The sequence below is a fragment of the Protopterus annectens genome, chromosome 9.part0, assembly GCF_019279795.1.
Source record: "Protopterus annectens isolate FY-2018-M chromosome 9.part0, PAN1.0, whole genome shotgun sequence".
NCBI classification, from domain to species: domain Eukaryota; kingdom Metazoa; phylum Chordata; order Ceratodontiformes; family Protopteridae; genus Protopterus; species Protopterus annectens.
In genome coordinates this window covers 747,643,345-747,661,713 of record NC_056743.1, presented here as the reverse complement: position 1 = coordinate 747,661,713, position 18,369 = coordinate 747,643,345, and the positions used below count along the sequence as shown (strand labels likewise).

At 45.5% G+C, this 18,369-nt stretch overlaps 1 protein-coding gene across 5 annotated transcripts in view; it reads right to left on the bottom strand.

The window, feature by feature from the left end:
- Positions 1 to 18,369, bottom strand: part of LOC122811506 (AP-2 complex subunit alpha-2) — a 2,640,839-nt gene that overhangs the window by 1,500,870 nt on the left and 1,121,600 nt on the right. For all 5 annotated transcript variants that reach the window (XM_044083382.1, XM_044083385.1, XM_044083386.1 and 2 more), the window contains exons 11-12: positions 7,344 to 7,526; positions 7,075 to 7,172 (exon numbers count right to left, since the gene is read on the bottom strand). In XM_044083382.1, coding sequence (XP_043939317.1) covers positions 7,075 to 7,172; positions 7,344 to 7,526 — 281 coding nt within the window. The remainder of the gene's footprint in view (positions 1 to 7,074; positions 7,173 to 7,343; positions 7,527 to 18,369) is intronic.

Here is an 18,369-nt window from a genome sequence, read left to right as displayed (position 1 = left end):
CGGTCTGTCTCTGTCTTTATCTTAATGTTTTTTTCGGAAGATCTGCTGTCAGATGGCTTACCAAAGCCATATCGGAATTAGAGGACTGTAAACGAAAATATCTGGCTAGAATAATGGCCTGACAACGGATAGTTCTGGTGTTAAAGCACAGAAGCGACAATGGGGGACGTTGTGGTCTGGGCCTAAACAAGTGATGCAGTAAGAGTGGAAGTCTCGGTGTGGTATCTGCTTTCCACAGGCGAAAAAATTTACATTTTCTGACATTGGTTAGTGCAAGAAAAAAGGATCCCCAATGGGGTACTTAGCTTTAAAAGACTTCAACTTCAATTCAGAAATGAAAACCCAGGCAGCGGCTGACCAGTACTCATGTGAAAGTACAGTTTTGTACCTACCATAAATGTAGATGTCCGATAGGTATGCATCTGCAGTCATCACATATGGGTTGTCCTGCCTCAGGCAGCCCTTCGGTCGGCCGGATTCCAAAGTCTGGGTCCGGCGTCGGCTGATGTCGCCCCTTCCCCGACGTCAGAGCGCCTGGGGTATAAAAGCGTCAGCCGACGCCATCTTCCTCAGTTTTTCTTGCCCCAGATGCCAGGTGCCCTCTAGGAAGGCTAAATTTGGAGAAATGCAATAAAAATCCAAACATTTGCAAAAATATATATATATATAAAAACAAATGCACCATAATAGATCCCCCCAGCTAGCTAATAGAGGGGTAAGCACCCTAGCAATACCACAGATGGGAAGGATGGAGGGTAAACCTGACTGCAGATGCATACCTATCGGACATCTACATTTATGGTAGGTACAAAACTGTACCATGTCCTTCAAGGATGCATCTGCAGTCATCACATATGGGTAGAATACCATAGCCAATCTGGGGGTGGAGGAACTAAGAAAAGGATGGTGTAGCTAAGATACCCTGCAGGACAGCCGTAGCAAAGCCTGCTCTGGATCTGGAATATAAAGGTAAATTGTAATGCTTGGCAAATGTATGCATGGAGCTCCATGTGGCAGCTTCTAAAATGTCCTTGGTAGCCACCCCTCTTAAGAAGGCTGTGGAGGTGGCTGTGGCTCTCGTAGAATGAGGTCTAATGTTAGCTGGTACAGTCTTGCCATGAAAGTAGTAACAAAAGCGAATGCAATTTCCTATCCATTTTGAAATAGTCTGTTTGGAAATTGCTTTTCCTTGAGTACCAGCAGCATATGCTACCAACAGCTGGTCAGCTTTTCTGAAACCTTTAGTTCTGTCCAAGTAGTAGCGCAACTGTCTGTGAATGTCCAGGGTGTGCAGCAGTTTCTCCCCTTTGTTTTGTGGATTTGGGAAGGTAGGCAAGTGAATGGCTTGATTCAATGAAACCCTGGATACCACACCTTTGGCATAAATGTGGGATTAGTTCTCAATGAAACTCTGTCCTGGTGAAAAATAATGAATGGCTGCACTGCCATCAGGGCCTGCAACTCCGAAACCCTTCTTGCAGAGGTTATTGCCAGAAGGAAGGCAGTCTTCCATGAAAGGTACTGTAGATCTGCAGATGTTGCTGGTTCATATGGAGGCAGTGTTAGTTTTTCCACCACGAAGTTAAGGTCCCAAGCAGGTAGAGGTGGTTTCCGAGGAGGTTTGATGTTTTTGATCCCTCTTAGAAACTGTCTTAGGAGAGGATGAGAAAAGACAGGTGGATCAGTACTGTACTCTGCTGAAATTGCTGAAGCATGAATTTTAATAGAAGAGTAAGACAGACCATTGTGGAACATTTCTGCCAAATATTCCAGGATATGTGCCATGTTCATCACTGTCGCATCTAGGCCCTTTGTGGTGTTCCAGATGAGAAATCGTTTCCATTTTGCTGAATATGCCTTTCTTGTGGTAGGGCGGCGAGCTTCCATAATAATATCCTTCACTCTCTGGGATAGCTTTTCCTGAGGAGGAGTCAAGGTATTCTCCACGCTGTTAGTTGCAATGTTTTCAGGTTGGAATGTAGAGTTTTGTATCTGTGCTGTGTCAGTAGAAGTGGCCATAGAGGCAGAGGCCATGGTTTCGTACGTGACATGCTCCTTAGCAGTGGGTACCAGTGCTGTCTTGGCCAGTCCGGAGCTATCAGAATCACTTTTGGCTGCTCTGTCCTGATCTTCAGTGACACCTTGGTCATTAATGGGATAGGAGGAAATGCATACACTGTTAGATTTCTCCAGCTGAAAGAGAGGGCGTCCACTTTCCATGCTTGTGGGTGGTATGTCCTTGAGCAGAATTTCTTCAGTTGATGATTGTGGGGGGATGCAAATAGATCTATGTCCGGGCTCCCCCAAGATTGTGTTACCTGTTGGAAGATGTCTGGGTGCAGCATCCATTTGTGCGCATCCATATTTCTGCTTAAGCTGTCCGCCAGTGTATTGTCTTTCCCTGGCACAAACTGAGCTTGTAGCTGTATATTGAGTTTCAAGGAAAGATCCCATAGATTCATTGCCAGTCTGCAAAGAGGGTAGGAATGGGTACCTCCTTGCTTGTTTATGTACCACATAACGGTGGTGTTGTCTGTCCTTATTAGTAGGTGGCCTTGATGCAGAAAGAGTTTGAAGGCCTCGATTGCATGTATCACTGCTAGCATTTCTTTTTGATTTATGTGCATGCGTAGCTCCTTTCGTGACCACTGTCCTTTGATACCTCTGCCCTCCATGTGTGCTCCCCAACCTAGGTCTGAAGCGTCCGTTGTAATAGCTTGGGAGGTTTTTGGCTTTGTGAAGGGCAACCCCCTGTTGGACTGGCTGGCCTGAGCCCACCACAGAAATTCCTTGTGAAGGCATGGAATGAGTGGGATTAAAGTTTCTAAACTGTGACTGTGCTGAGTCCATAAACTCCTTAGGTACCACTGAAGCTTTCTCATATGTAGCCTTGCTTGTGGAATCAAAAGAATACAGGATGCCATGTAACCCAGGGCCTGCAGGATTTTCCTTGCAGTCAGCTGAGTTTGTCTTGTCAGATTCTTGAAGTAATCCGGTAGCTGTCTTTGTTTTTCTTCTGTGAGATAAGCCATTTGGATGGTTGTATCTAGATCCGCACCCAGAAAGGTTATTCTTTGGGATGGAACAAGTCTTGATTTGTGCATGTTGACTGTAGGCCTGTAGAAGATTTATGGCATAATTTAAGTCCTTTATCAAAGTTTGTTGACTGTCCGCTTGTATAAGGCAGTCGTCCAGATATGGGTATATTTGAATCCCCTGAAGTCTGCAGTGTGCTAATACTGATGCCAGGCATTTCATGAATACTCTGGGCGCAGTAGATAAGCCAAAGGGCAATGCTGAGAATTGATAATGCTCTGACCCTGCAAGAAATCTGAGGTGTCTTCTGCAACTTTGTCTGATAGGGACATGCAGGTATGCCTCCTTGAGGTCTAGAGTCACCAGTCAAGACCCCTTGCCCAGCATGGGAAGGAGTTGCTGTAGAGTCAGAATTTTGAATTTTGGCACAATGAGATAAGTATTCAGTGCGGACAAGTCGAGAATTGGTCTCCATTGATGCTCTTTTCTTGGAACAAGGAATAGCCTGGAGTAAAATCCTTGGCCTTGTTCTGAAATAGGAACTTTTTCTATGGCTTTCATTTGTAGTAAGTTTGAAATTTGTTTCAAAGCCTCTGCCCTTTGATTTGGTGGCAGACCTGGCATGCCTTTTCTTTTTGGCAATGTGTGGAAATGGAACCTGTATCCATTGTCTATTATTTTGAGTGTCCATTTGTCTCTTGTAATGCTGTGCCAATTTTTTGAGAATAAAGAAAGCTTTCCGCCCAAAGGTGCTTCTAATTGAGCCCTGGTTGGCGGAGTCAAAGCAAAGTCATTGAGTTTGTCCTTGTGCAGCAGTTGCAGGTCCTGAACTGCCTGTCTGGATTGGAGGTTGCCATTGACGGCCTCTGTAGGAGCCTCTAGCTTGCCCTCTACCTCTGGCATGCCTGTTCCTGCCCCTTTGAAATCTTTCTGTGTCAGGAAAGGACCAATTCTTGGAAGGCCAATTTCTGCTGAATCTTGGCGGTTGGACTTGAAGAAAATCCTTAACTGTTTGTACAGATTTTGCCTTTTCCTCAAATTTCTTTAGGACTTCTTGAGCAGTGGAACCAAATAACTTTTGCTTTTCTAGCGGAGCATCCAAAAGCTTAGCTTTAACATGGTCTGGCAGAGATTGTTCCTTCAGCCAAGCATGCCTACGTATGACAACACCTGTCATTGCTGACCTACATGAAGTTTCCAATGCATCATAACCACACTGCAAGAAATGGTTGCTAACCTGCTGGAAGTTATGTACCAGATCCTGAAGGGATTTACGGTCAAGGGGTTCAGTAGAAGACAGTTTTTTATGCATTTCTTCTAACAAATACGCTTGGTACTGTATCATATGAAATTGACAATTTAATGCCCTCATAGCAAGACTGGCAGAAGTATACACTTTTTTACCCCATCTCTCTAATGCCCTGGACTCCTTTGCAGAGGGGAGTGGGTTCTTAGTAGTAACAGCTGCAACCCCTTTAGGGCCCTGTGAAATAGTTTCAGGATCAGCAGAGTGGGCCTTGTAAAGAAAATTATGTGTGTCCGGGACCCTGTAATACCTATCGGGCTTAACAGGGGCCGGAGGCAGAGTGTCAGGGGTCATACTAGAGTCAGAATACACATCATCAATGACATTTAAAACAGGAGGAATAGCCAAAGGTCTATGCTGAGGTAAATGAAGAAAAGTTCTTAGTCTTTTCCTGGAATCAGAATACTCCTGGCCCTGCCATTTGAAATGCTCTCTCATAGAGTGAAGGGTTTCCCCAAAGGAGAGCTCCTCAGGAGGGGAGGCTGAGGGGATAGATTCCTCTGCATCCGAATCCTCGTAGGCCGAATAAGCCTCCTCCTGGTAGTCCGAGTGATCTGAGCCATCAGAGGCCTCCTCTGAGGAAATGGGATTGGGGGATCTACCCTGGGCCTTTTGTCTAGAGAAGGTTGGAGCCCCTGTCCGGATGGGGCTGAGAGCCCCTGATTAAAGAGATAATGTCCTCCTGCTAAGGTTAGAATCTGTGAACTAGAAGAGGGACCCTGAGGAGTAACCCTGGGAGGCATGGCTTTAGTGTGTTTAGCAGCTTTAGCCCTGGTGAAGGCCTTAATGGACATGGATGCAGGAGGCCTGGCTGCACCACGTGCTGGTGTAGCTTTGTCTAAAGGTATGGTGTCGGAAGATTCCAATACACCAGGTTCTGAAGGCAATTCTGTAACCGACTCGGTAGGAGCCTCCTGGACCGAGGCTGTCGCTTGTACTGTTTCAGGGTTCGGAAGTTCCAAGGACTCGGTATCAGCCGAGACAGAGACACTCGCGGTAGGCCTAGCCGCGGTTTCAGCCGAAACCGCGGTCTGCGTGTCGGTCCTTGTCTTTCTGCTTCTTAGTTAAATGTGAAGTCGGGGTTTCCGACGGCATTTTATATGAAAAACTAGCCCCAAAAAACTCCTCTGCGAACTCCGACCGACGTCTAAGAGTGCGTCGGTTGAAGGAAGCGCAGGCTGAACAGGCCGAGACGTCGTGGTCTGGGCCTAAGCAGGGAAGACAGTAAGAGTGGAAATCCTTATGAGGTATTTGTTTCCCACAAGTTAAACAATTATTAACTATATGACATCGGCTGAGGCAAGAAAGAGTCCCCAACGGGGTACTTAGCTTTTGAAGTCTTCAGATAGCTGAATTACAGGAGCTGGCCGACCGGCACTTGCGAACTGCTTCTGCTTCGGGCACCACGCGGCAAGAAAGACTGAGGAAGATGGCGTCGGCTAACACTTTTATACCCCAGGCACTCTGACGTCAGGGAAGGAGCGACATCAGCCAACGCCGGACCCAGACTTTGGAATCCGGCCGACCGAAGGGCTGCCTGAGGCAGGACAACCCATATGTGATGACTGCAGATGCATCCTTGAAGGTCATCTGCTTCTGCTTCGGGCTCCATGGCAAGAAAGACTGATGTAATGGCGTCGGCTGCCTTACTTTATACCACTGATCACCTGACGTCAGTCCTCAAGTAACAGCAACCGATGCAGAAATACTAAGTCTCTGGCATTCGGGCAGGCCGAGGGCTACCCTGGCAGGGATAACCCAAATGTGATGACTGCAACAATGAAACATGAAGATCATCAAGGAAATCTGTATCTTTAGCCATCAGAACTAACCAACTTTCATGCTTTTAAACACAGTCTAAGAGACTTCCCTTTTAATGCCTGGCTGTACTCTTGCTTCAACCCAGGCTGAACGCTTCTTATCATAAAATTATGTTTCCCTATCATACATACCCCTTTCTCCTCTCTCTCTCTACTCAGTCGTTCTTATCTGGCTGTCTTATAACTACTTTGCCATTTAAGCTAATTCTTCAGAAAGATGAACCACTTTTTGATCTTTTATCTATGTAATACCATCTCAGAAGTTTCACCACACTTCTGTTATCTTTCACATCAAGAGTTATGTATGGAGGGAAGGAAGACAAATGAGAGGAAAAACTTTGATTTAGGAAGGACATTTTTGTATATAGCATTCCTTGGTCCTGTGCTTAGTAAGTGCAGGTGAGACATTCTGCAAGATACTGTTAGCTGTGTCATGACTTAGTCTATCTGCAACTCAGCATATTTGCTGAAAGAAAGATACTGGTCAAGAATTACTCCCTGAAAACTTTGTTGAGTGGTGTAAAGTACTTCAGTAGTTTGAATAATGAACTTATACTGCACTGAGGAAGTCAAAAAAAGTCTGAAATATGCATGCCTGCAGCTAGTGGGGTTTGGTTTTACTGGCCTGAATGTACATACAAATTTAAAAAGTAAAGTCAACAGCATTCGGAAGCCATGTAGATGAAACTCTGGTATATCCTTAAAGGGTCATTTGCATACATCCCATGGGCCTTCAGTAAAGAAGGTTTAAGGTTTGGCATAGCTTAGCAGGGTCTTTCTTTCAATTTTAACTGAATTTTTTTAAAACAATAAGCCACTTCCAAATGCAGTGTTTCTTCAGTGTGACACAGCATCCTTAAGTGCTGATATGGAAGTTGAGAACAGCACATATTAATTAAAAAAAAAACTCACCTGGACCGTGGGTCTCCAGCAATGAGATTCCCAAATTCTCCAAGGATGTAACCACCAACTTTCACCATGTTCTCATGGCAGGCAGGAGCCTGGAGTGCCTGCACAAGAAAGACACACACACACACACGTGTCAGTAGTACAAAGAAAATTTGAAGAATATTTACAATTGCTATCTTTGCTTCCATAATAAGAACAAAGCAGTATAATTATGCAGTTTTGCAGCCAAGACTTTGCAATAATGCCTTAACAACTTTGAAAGGCTTCATTACCTCAAACACAGTCTTTGCAGCATAACCCTGGACATCATCCCGATTAATAACAATCTGAATAACTCTGTACCAGACTTCTTCACTGACATAATCACCAGCAATCCGAATCAGATTCAGTATAGTGTCCACATACCAGCTATAGTCCACTGCATACTTCTCAGCCAACACAGCTACCTTCAACACCTAAAACAGCAAAACAGGGACAACACATTTAAAAGAACTTAAGGATGATGCACTGCAAATGACTTGGAGACTATAAACAGTACTGGAAAAAGTGACTATAATTTTATAATTAAAAATGGAGAGTGCATTTTGAATTTAATTTAAACAAACATGTAAAGCATAAATAAACATGCACATTCACAAAGAAAACTTGAGTAATTAGAATGATGAAAATCTTGTCTACTGAAATGTTTGAAAGCCTTCCTACAACTAGTAAACCAGCAAAGTGTGCTCTAGGCACAAATACAAGAGTATAACATTATCCTGACAGTAAAAACTATTCTGTAGCAACAGCTATTTAGTGTTACGTCAGAAAACAGCTTATTCAAGCATTTAGGAGTTTGTCTAACTTCAGCTACTGATAATATTTAATTCTGAGCACAGTAAAATTTTTGTACATCTTTGTTAAACCACTGCATTTAAGCTGTACATTGACTTGCACAATAACTGAAAACAAAACTATCCAAAGCAACAGTTACCGTTACGATTATGCTGTATGCATAGTTTCTTTTTAACAAATTTTATTCACGCCAACATTACATGGGTTAATCAGTTCCTGCCTTCCTTTAAACCTCACTCTTCCTCCTAATTATTCCACACAAATTCCATTTATTTCTATAAAAGCTGCTCCTAAAACTATGCTACAAGTTTTTCTTCCTTAAAATCCAAAACTTAATTTATACTGGGAATGTATTTTGATTTCCATTTTCTAGTAAATGCCTTTTTGGCAGCTAATAACATTAAACTTAGTAAGGTCTTACTATGTCTAAGCAATTCAGATCATATATTCCACAACTCAAGAGAGTAATTCCCTTATTTAAAACATGCATTTCCCCAACACTGTCAAAGTACTCTGTAGGGAATTTCTAAAATCTGCTTACTCATTACCGTCCAAAAAAACACATTCCAAATTAGCCCTCTCTTCCTCATTTCACCTTCAGCATTTGCTGTCTACCCATGGGAAACTCCTCTAAAGTTTACTTGGAGAACAACACATATGCAGACTTTCACACAATAACCTTAAACCTTTTGGAAGTTTGCTGCAGACTTGGGAGCTTTAACATATCTCTTCCCATAGTTGGTCTGTAAACTGCCTTTCAATTCTCTTTTTACAAAGTTTTCTCATCTCCGATTTTTCTACCTATCATGCAATACTTTATATACTTTACTAGTTGTATTTAATAGCAGCTTCCATTCTAGACTCAAAATCTCAGAGCTGGCCTTTCATGCAGCACTCCCCTATAATTTTTTTCTTTCCTTATACTGTTATCATTCTTTGACAGGAAAAGCAGTCTTTAACCTGTAGTCCGGACTTCAGCTTTGCCTCATTTCAGTCTAATACGTTTTCCTCCCGTTATTTGCTCCAAAAACCACGGTTCCTTTAAATTTGTCCAGCAGATTCTAGTTCCCTCTTGCCCATTTTCTATACCCAACCTGCAGCCATATTTATAGGTAAAAAAACTCCACTCTCTCTCTCTCTCTACTCCCACAGGCTCAGTTCTTGTAATATTTTCTGCTACTTTATGAATATAATATTGTGGATGGCAGCTGTTATTTTCCTTAAAGGCTTGCATTCAAAAATTTTAGATGTCAAACCCACGCCTACCCTCATTTCATCATTCTTTTCCATTTTCATGTATAACCCTCTGCTGTAATACCTTTAAGTCTTAAATGAGTAGCTCTAAATAACACTTAAATCAGATAACCCTAAAAGGTACAGTTGTGCAAAATCTTACCATAACAGTAGATGTTCTTCTCCTGACTACTGCAATATTCATAACACAAAGGATCTCCTACCAAGGATAGCCCAATGTCCGAGTATACCAAGCCTTTAGTACTTACAGGCGCCATGCTTCACATGTATGGTCTCCACGCAAAGCATAGGGGCATAAAGGTGATGTATGAATGTACACATTCAGAACTTTTAAAAGGCCCGGGAAGAACACATGCATCCAGAAGGAGAAAAGAAAGAAGAATCCCTTAGCCAGGAGGGCAAGAACAGGCTAAAGCAGAGGGGGCAGGAGGGAGGGAGTGAACACTGCCAAAATGAACAGAAAGACATCTGCTGTTATGGTAAGATTTTACACAACTGTACTATGTCCTTACATTCACTGTTGCAGTATTCATAACAGAAGAGAGAGTACAAAAGCTCAAGAGGAAACACGGGAGGACTTTAGTACTGAAGACTCCTCTAGAAATCCATGCAGGATAGCCCTGGAAAAGCCAGCTCTAACCTTGGAAATAACATCCAACGTATAATGCTTAACGAAGGTATGGACAAAAGACCAAGTAGCAGCCTCAAGGATGGAACCGGTATACAGCCCCTTGAAAAAAATCACCAGAGGAAGTAACAGCTCTGGTACAATGAGGCATTACTGAAGAGGAAAAGACATTTACCATGCAAATGACAAAATGAAATGGCTTTAGAATACCAAGAAGAGATGGTCTGCTTAAAAACAGCTAAACCCAAAGACCTAGGACGAAAGGAAACAAAAAGCTGCTCAGACTTGTGAATACCTTTAGTTTTTCCCAAATAGCTGAGCTGTCTGTGCAAATCCAAGGTGTGAAGAACCTTCTCATTGGTAGACTGCGGAGGAGGAAAAAAGGAAGAATAGACTGACTAAGGGACAAAGATTAGTAAAAAGAGACACCCTGTCTCTGTGGAAAACGAAGAAAGGAGGAACAGCCATGAGAGCCTGAAGTCTAGACACCCGCTTGGCTAAAGTGAGAGTCCAAAGAACAGTCTTCCAAGTACAATGTTGCAAGGCCGCTGAAGCAGCAGGTTCAAAAGGAGCCTAACTCAAATTTTCAAGAACAAACCTGAGGTCCCAGGAAGGCAGAATAGGCTTCCTGGGAAGCACAATATGAAGGTCATCTTTAAGAAATTGCTTGACCTCAAATTTAGAGGCCAGAAAAGACGTCAAGGGTAGATGAGCAGAAACTGCTGACAGGTAAGCTTTAACTGAAGAAAATGCCAACTCAGTATGAAGCAAATCACACAAATAAGAGATAAGAGGATCCTGATATCGAGAGAGGCACCAAACAGAAAATCTCTTCCATTTGGACAAATACGATTTCCTGGTAATGGGCTTCCTGCAGGACCCAAAGTAAGTCCTTAGAAAAGAAGCGCCTAAAAGGGATCAAAAACCCTATCACCTACAGTGTCAGCTGAAGAGTGGACAAGTGAGGATGGATAAAAGACCCTTTATCCTGTATGAGAAGATCCATCCGATGATGTAACTTGTGGTGACTGCCACTGGCCAAGTGAGAAAGAGGGGAAACCAATGCTGTATGGGCCAAAAGGGAATTCCTAGCAAGATTTAGGGAAGAGTCCCGCTTGATTTTGTGCAAGACTCTCGGTAGCACAGGAAGGGGAAGAAAGACGTACAGCAACATCCTGTTCCAAGGAAAAGATAGGGCATCCACTTTCTAAGCCAAAATGACTTGGGACTCAGGAACAGAACGGAGGAAGCTGTCTGTTCAGAGGGAAGCTAAGAGATATACATAAGGTAAAGTAAAAAAGTAGTCAGCGTCTCTGCTAAGTGGTTCTCTCACCAAAATCCCCGAAGTAGCAATGAATAAAAATTAGAAGTTATGTACCTACCATAACGTTCCATGTTAGTTGTCTTCTCTCGCCTTCTTTCTTGCTGGATGGGTTCGGAGCCGATCCTCGGCTCCACTTCCTGCTTTAGCTCGAGAACTCCTTTTACCAGCTCGAGGCAACCCTATATCCCATGATGCAAGGCGGAACTACCTCAGATCTCGTTTGGCAGCTAACTTACCCTGCTAAAGGTTATCCTAACCAAATTAGGAACAAAGTTTCCTAAAAGAAGTCCTCATAACAAAGATCCAGAGGAAACAAACTAATAGGAACTCTTCAAGATCTGTCCAGGCCAGGGGAAGGAGGGAGGGACGCAAGAAAGAAGGCGAGAAGACAACTAACATGGAACGTTATGGTAGGTACATAACTTCTAAATGTTAAGTTGTCAATCTCGCCTTCATTCTTGCTGGATGGGACAGCGTCCTAGCACCTGTATCCCGGGTGGCTCAATGGAACAGACTCTTGAGAACTGTGGAACCAAAACTGGCCCTATCTCTGGAGGCCAAATCCAACTTGTAATGAGAAACAAAGGTATGAGGCGTGGCCCAAGTAGCTGCTGCACAAATGGTATCAATGGGAAGTCTATCCTGAAAAGCTGCAGAAGTGGATAGACTCCTGGTCGAGTGTGCTTTTGGCTTAGAAGGTAGTTGTTTGCCTCTGAGAGAGTACACATAGGAAATGGTGGAAGTCAACCATCTGGATAAGGTCACTTTAGAAACTGGAAGACCTAACCTGTTTTCTGCATAAGAGACAAACAATTGGTCCAATTTTCTAATTTGTTTAGTCCTATGCAAGTAGTACCTGAGCTGACGATGGACATCCAAAAAATGCAATTTCTGTTCAGCTCTGTCAGAATAGTTGGGGAAAAAGACTGGTAAATCTATAGATTGGTTAATATTGGCTTGAGATACAACCTTGGGGAGAAAGGAAGGGTTAGTTCTTAACGATACCCTGTCCTTATGAAAAACCAAATAAGGTGACCGAATACAGAGAGCCTGAATCTCGGAAACCCTTCTTGCAGATGTGACAGCCAGTAAAAATATAGTTTTCCACGTCAATAATTTCAAAGAACATGAAGCAAACGGTTCAAAAGGAGGTAGTATCAAGGATGCTAACATTAAGTTTAGATCCCATTGCGGAGGAGGATGCTTTATAGGTGGTTTTAGGAGAACAACTCCTCTCAAAAAGGCCTTGCATAATCTATGAGACATGATGTTATTGTCATGCAAGCCAACATGATACTTGGAAATGGCAGCCAGTTGTACTTTGACTGTAGATGACGAGGATCCCGAATGAAAAACCTCCGCTAGGAAATCTAAAACAGAATGTACGGGAGCAGTAAAAGGATCAATATTTCTGGAGTTTGCCCACATCGAAAACCGTCGCCACTTGCTAGCATAAATAGTCCTAGTGGACGACTTCAAAGAAGACACTAAAATGTCTCTGACGGAGTCAGAAATCATTGGTAGCCTGGCTAGGGAAGGAAGTGGAGCAACCAAGCAGTGAGGTTGAGAGAATGAATGGCCCGGTGCTGCTGACCCGACTGGTGGATCAAAAGATCCGGAACTGGGTCCAGATGCCAGGGCTGCATCAGAAGGTCACGATGCAGAGACGGAAACCAAATCTGTCGAGGCCAAAAAGGAGCAATGAGGATCAATTTGGCTCTTAAAACGGTGGCTTTCTGAATGACTTGTGGAATCAATGGAAAGGGAGGAAAAGCATAAAGAAGTCCCCGAGGCCAATCCTGGGTTAGAGAGTCTCTCAGGGGTTGGCCTGGAAGGGGAAATAGAGTGAAATAGTCTGGGCACTTGTTGTTTTGAGGGGTAGCGAAAAGATCGCAACAAGGAGTGCCCCACTTCAGAAAAATCTGATCCACTACAGATTGATTGAGAGACCACTCGTGAGGCATCAGAATAGATCTGCTTAGCCTGTCCGCCAATAGGTTGGACCTGCGGGATGTGCGTTGCTACCAGAAACCGCTGAGAAGAGATCGCCCATTGCCAAAGTCGGAGAGCTTCTCGACATAAGGGATAGGACCTGGTTCCGCCCTGTTTGTTGATGTACCAGACCACGGACATGTTGTCCGTCTGTACTGCAATAGTCCCGTGGGAAGAAAGTCGTCGAGGGCTTGCAGCGTTAAAAGCACTGCTCTCATCTCCAGGATATTTATGTGCAGATGGTATTCTATGGGTTGCCGCGTCCGTGGACCATCCTGCCCTGATAATGCCCCCACCCGATCAGAGAGGCATCCGTGGTGACTGTGGCAACTGGAGGAGGGGAACAAAGGGTCGGCCCTGATAAAGAAGAGGGAAGATATCCACCAGCCCAGATGAGCCCTGCACGACTGTGTTACTAAGATTTCGTGTCTCATCGGAAGATTGTGATCGACCACTGCGTGAATAGCATCCACTGCAGGAGACGCATGTGAAAGCGAGCCAGTGGTAAAGAACAATGGCCACAGCCATTAGGCCTAGAACTTTCAGGACAAACCTGGCTTTGATCTTGTTGCTTTGTAACAGAAGCGAACAAATTTTTGGATGTTCAGAATTCTTTGATCTGTTAGTCTGGCTAACATTTTGTGATATTTAACTCTGCGCCTATAAAGGTGATAGATTGGCAAGGCAGCAGAGAAGATTTTCGAAATTTACTGAAATTCCCAGATTCTTGCAAAGCTGAAGGGTGTAGTCTCTGGACTGAAGAAGCTGACACTTGGTGGTGGCGGAGAGGAGCCAGTCGTCCAAATAAGGAAACACCTGGAATCCTAGACGTTTCAGGTGAGCTGTGACCACTGCCATGCATTTGGTAAACACTCTGGGGGCTGAAGTGAGGCCAAAGGGCAGGGCTCTGAATTGGTAATGACTGGTCCCTAGCCGAAAGCGGAGAAACCTCCTGGAGTGCCTGTGAATCTTTATGTGATAGTACGCATCCTGAAGGTCTATAGAGCACATCCAGTTGTCCTTGCCCAGAAAAGGCAGAATGGACTGAAGCGTGACCATCCGGAATCTTGCCTTTTTGACAAATCTGTTCAGATTGCTCAGGTCTAATATTGGTCTCCAATCTCCCGTCCTTTTGGGTACCAAAAAGAATCTTGAGTAGACGCCGGATCCTACTTGGTCTGCCGGTACTGTCTGGACGGCTCTTTTTACTAGGAGTTTTGAAACCACCTGTTTTGCCAAATCCCTTTGACCGGGTGAGATGTCTGGAAGGGATTGTGGAGGTCTGGAAACCTTCGAAGGGGATCTTGTAACCCTCGGATATAATCGACTGTACCCACTTCTCTTGGGATAGGGATTGCCAGGCTACTGGGTACAGTGAAATCCTTCCCCGACTGCCTCCAAGGGTGGACAGTCGGGCAACACCTCAGGGATGCTGAAAAGGCTTCTCAGGAAGAGACTCCCTGTTGCCCTGGTTCTGAGGACCCCCTGCCTCTAGGCGGCGTCTATTATTGTTACCCCTCTGCCTCTGGGGTAAACTGACCACGTGTGTCGGTGTAGCTCCTTGGGCTTTACAGAACCACATCTTCCCCTTTCTGACCCTTGGGATATGGTCTAGAAGGAGCGGAAAATTGGACTCCAACGGCAGAAAGAGTTTTACCGTCCTGCTCACACCTGGTCAAGGTATCCTTCACTTGAGGTCCGAACAAAGCCGAACCATCAAAGCGGGTATTAGTGAAGGACGCCTTAAAGGGGTCCAAAATTACACAGCCGCATCCAGGCTTGGCGTCTAAGAGCAACTCCTGTGCCTGCGGCCCTGCTCGCTCCATCGGCCGCATAAGATATGAGCCGCAAGGAGGAGTTAGATATGGAATTCAGGATAGCAAGCTGTGAGGCAATCTTTTCCTGAGCCCCAGCAGCAGAAGGATCCTGGACTACTTCACCCAGTTCCTTGAGAATATCTCGTTGAAGCCTGGTGAAGTGACAAAGGTAATTCAGCGAACGCATAGCAAAGGTTGCTGAAGAAAACATCCACTTTCCATACCTGTCCATGGTCCTAGAATCCTTGTTAGGAGGATGGACAGGTACTGAAGGATCTGCCAGTTCCTTCTTAGTGGCCGCCACCACCATAGCATCCACAGAGACACCTTTGGAAAGGAACTGTTTATCCGACGGGCCCGTAATGAACTTGGATGGTCTTCTGGGGACAGGTTCCACAGAATCTGGAGCCACGCCTTCCGAGCCACTACCTGCATAAGTGGGTCGAAAGGCGGAGACACCCAGGAGGTGGAGGGTCGGGATCCAAAAGCCTCCAGGTATACCGACTCATCCTCGGAGGGGTCAATGGAGGGCCAATTCCCCTCTGTTTGAGGAGCTCAAGGATGTCTGAAAAGGAGACATCCTCAGAGGGGTACCGTGGGGAACCCTCCGACTCATCTAAGTCGGTATCAGATGTAGTAGACTCAGGGGAGTCTGTGTGTTTCCTCTTACACGTCCTCTTCTGAGGGGGTTCCCCTGCAGGGTCAGGAGAAACCTCGGAAGAGGAGGAAATTCCCAGTGGGGAAACCTGGGGCGATGGATCCCTGGGCCTGAGAGCAAGAGGCTGGCAAGAGGCATCTGCAGGCACTGATGAGGGAGGAGCTAGAGGGATGGACCGTTGATCGGGCTCAGAGGCCAGGACACTCCATCACCTCAAAGGCTCCTCTCCCTGGGAGGCCGGAACATACCCGCTCCGAAGAGACAGGAATGGTCTGCTCCAAAGAGAGAGAAGGCTCCGAGGCCGATGTCGGCGCCGAGCTTACCAAAGCCGAGGCCCCAAGAGGGAGAGCGGGGTCGGACAAGGGTCCGATGCCACTAGCCCCCTCGGAGCCGACAGCGGAAACCCGACGACCGGATCCCTCCAAAGAAGGTCTCAAGGAGGAGATCGGAGCCGAGGACGACGGAGCCGAAGGATGTATCGGCTCCGGCATCGAAACAGTCGCTGTCCCAAGAAGCTCCGGCTCCGAACTCTGGTGTGGAGTCGGAGGAGGAAGTTCAAGAATTGGGGCTATAGCCGACGTCTGTTGAGACGGGCTATGGAGCATTTGGGCCAGTGCCTGAGACTTCAACAGCCTGCTTACCACCCTCTCCAAGTCGTGGTCAGACAGCCTGGAAGATCTCGAAGATCGGCTCCGATGGCTCCGCTCCGACAAAAGAGGAGATCCCGGAGCCGAGTGAATACTCAAAATAGAGGGGGACCGGGATCTCTTACGGGTCGAAGCCATCGGAGCCGAAGTCCCTTGAACCCCAGATGGATCCGAGGATTTCTCGGCCCCGAAGCTGGATAAAGTGTCGGCTCCAGCCGGAGCCGACAAAGCCACAGCAGTCAGGGTATCGGAGCCAGCCGGCACCAAACCCACTACTTGAGTCGAAGAAGTATCGACTCCAGCCGGAGCCGATATCGGCTCCGACGGAGCCGGAGCCACCGGAGGAGGCTTGGACACTGTAGCCTGAGCCTTCGGTGGCTTATGAGGTTTTCCTGACCCTGATTTAGGAGGAGAACCTTCAGGTTTAAGTAAACCTCGGAGGGTGAGTTTATTCCTCCTTTCCTGCAGGACTCTCTGGCTAAAATCATGACACAAAGCACAGGAGTCCTGCAGGTGCAAAGGCCCCAGGCAATAAACACAAGAAGTGTGACCGTCTGTCAGAGACATTTTCTGACAGCACTGGTCACACTTCTTGAAGCCTGAGACCTTGCCTTCTTTTGACATCCTAAGGAGGATAGAACACAAACAGTCCCCACAAACACACAAATTAATCCCTTACACAAACACACAGGAAGGGATAACCAAGGGGAACTAGGCCTGACTAAACTACTTAAAATTAAAACTTATAAAAGTTTATAAAAAAGGTTGAAAAAATAGGGAATAGGGTGGGCTGTAACTAATTACAGACTACACTAACAGGGAAAAATAAACCCCTAACTACACTTTTTCTTATTTGACTAAGAAAAACTTACCTCAGCTGGCAAAGGAGACCTCTTTCGCTAAGCGGCAAACGAGATCTGAGGTAGTTCCGCCTTGCATCATGGGATATAGGGTTGCCTCGAGCTGGTAAAAGGAGTTCTCGAGCTAAAGCAAGTGCCGAGTCGGAGCCGAGGATCGGCTCCGAACCCATCCAGCAAGAATGAAGGCGAGATTGACAACTTAACATTGTGAGATACCAGCCACGAAGGATAAACTCAAATTTTCTCAGTGCTGAAACACTTGTAGTTAGTCAATGAAATCCAACTGCTTACAGAATATCCAAAAGACTTTATTCGAAAAAACAGGAATGAGCACTTTCGCGTGGTCCATCCACGCTTCATCAGATAACAATCATTAAACAGCTGTTGTATATTTATATATCCGCTAAGCGCGGGAAACGCTTAATTGAATCAAAATAGTTCATTGTTAAAATTTCTTAAAAGTCGGAACGGAGGAAGCTGTCTGTTCAGAGGGAAGCTAAGAGATATACATAAGGAATACCCTACTGATCTACTGATGGGCAATGTTCCAGAACACATTTCTGTGAAGCACCCATTCATAAGCTTGTATGCTGGACCTGATCAGAGTCTGCCACTAGATTGTGCTCTGTGGACATGTAATCAGCCTGAAGAGTCACTTGATACTGGACAGCTAGATCCCAGACCTGAACGGCTAATCTGCAAAGAAGGCAGAATCTTGTACATGCTTGCTTGCTGGCATACCACAAATCCCTGTGGTGCTGTCTGTGAAAACAGAGTCGACCAGGATGACAGAGGGAAAGAAAAGCTTGAAGAGCTAGAAGCAGAGCTTTCACCTACCTTATACTGATGTTTTCCGACCTCTGATGAAGAGGCCAGAGACCCTGAACCTTGACAGAGCCGAAGAAAGTCCCCTATTTCCTGTCTGAGGTGTCAGTAAGGAGCTCTTGAATTGGGGCTGCAGCCTGGAAAAAAGCGCCAGGTTGAGAGAAAGCTGATGAATACATCACTGAAGCTCAAGCTTCAGGCAAGGAAGGAAGGAGACTGGGAAGTTCAGGGAGTGGCAATGCTGGAGCCACAATGACTTGATAGCACTGTAGCTTTTTTGTGCAGAATCTGGCTAGAGGGAGTATGGGAATGGTAAAAGTTATTAACTAGAGGACCCGGAGAAAGTCCCTGGCTGAGACTGAATCCAAAGGAAGAGGAGACTGGAAAAAAGCAATATGAGACAGTGCTTTAGGGGCAAGCAGAGATGCCAGCATAGGGATGGCATGGATCCTGCAACCA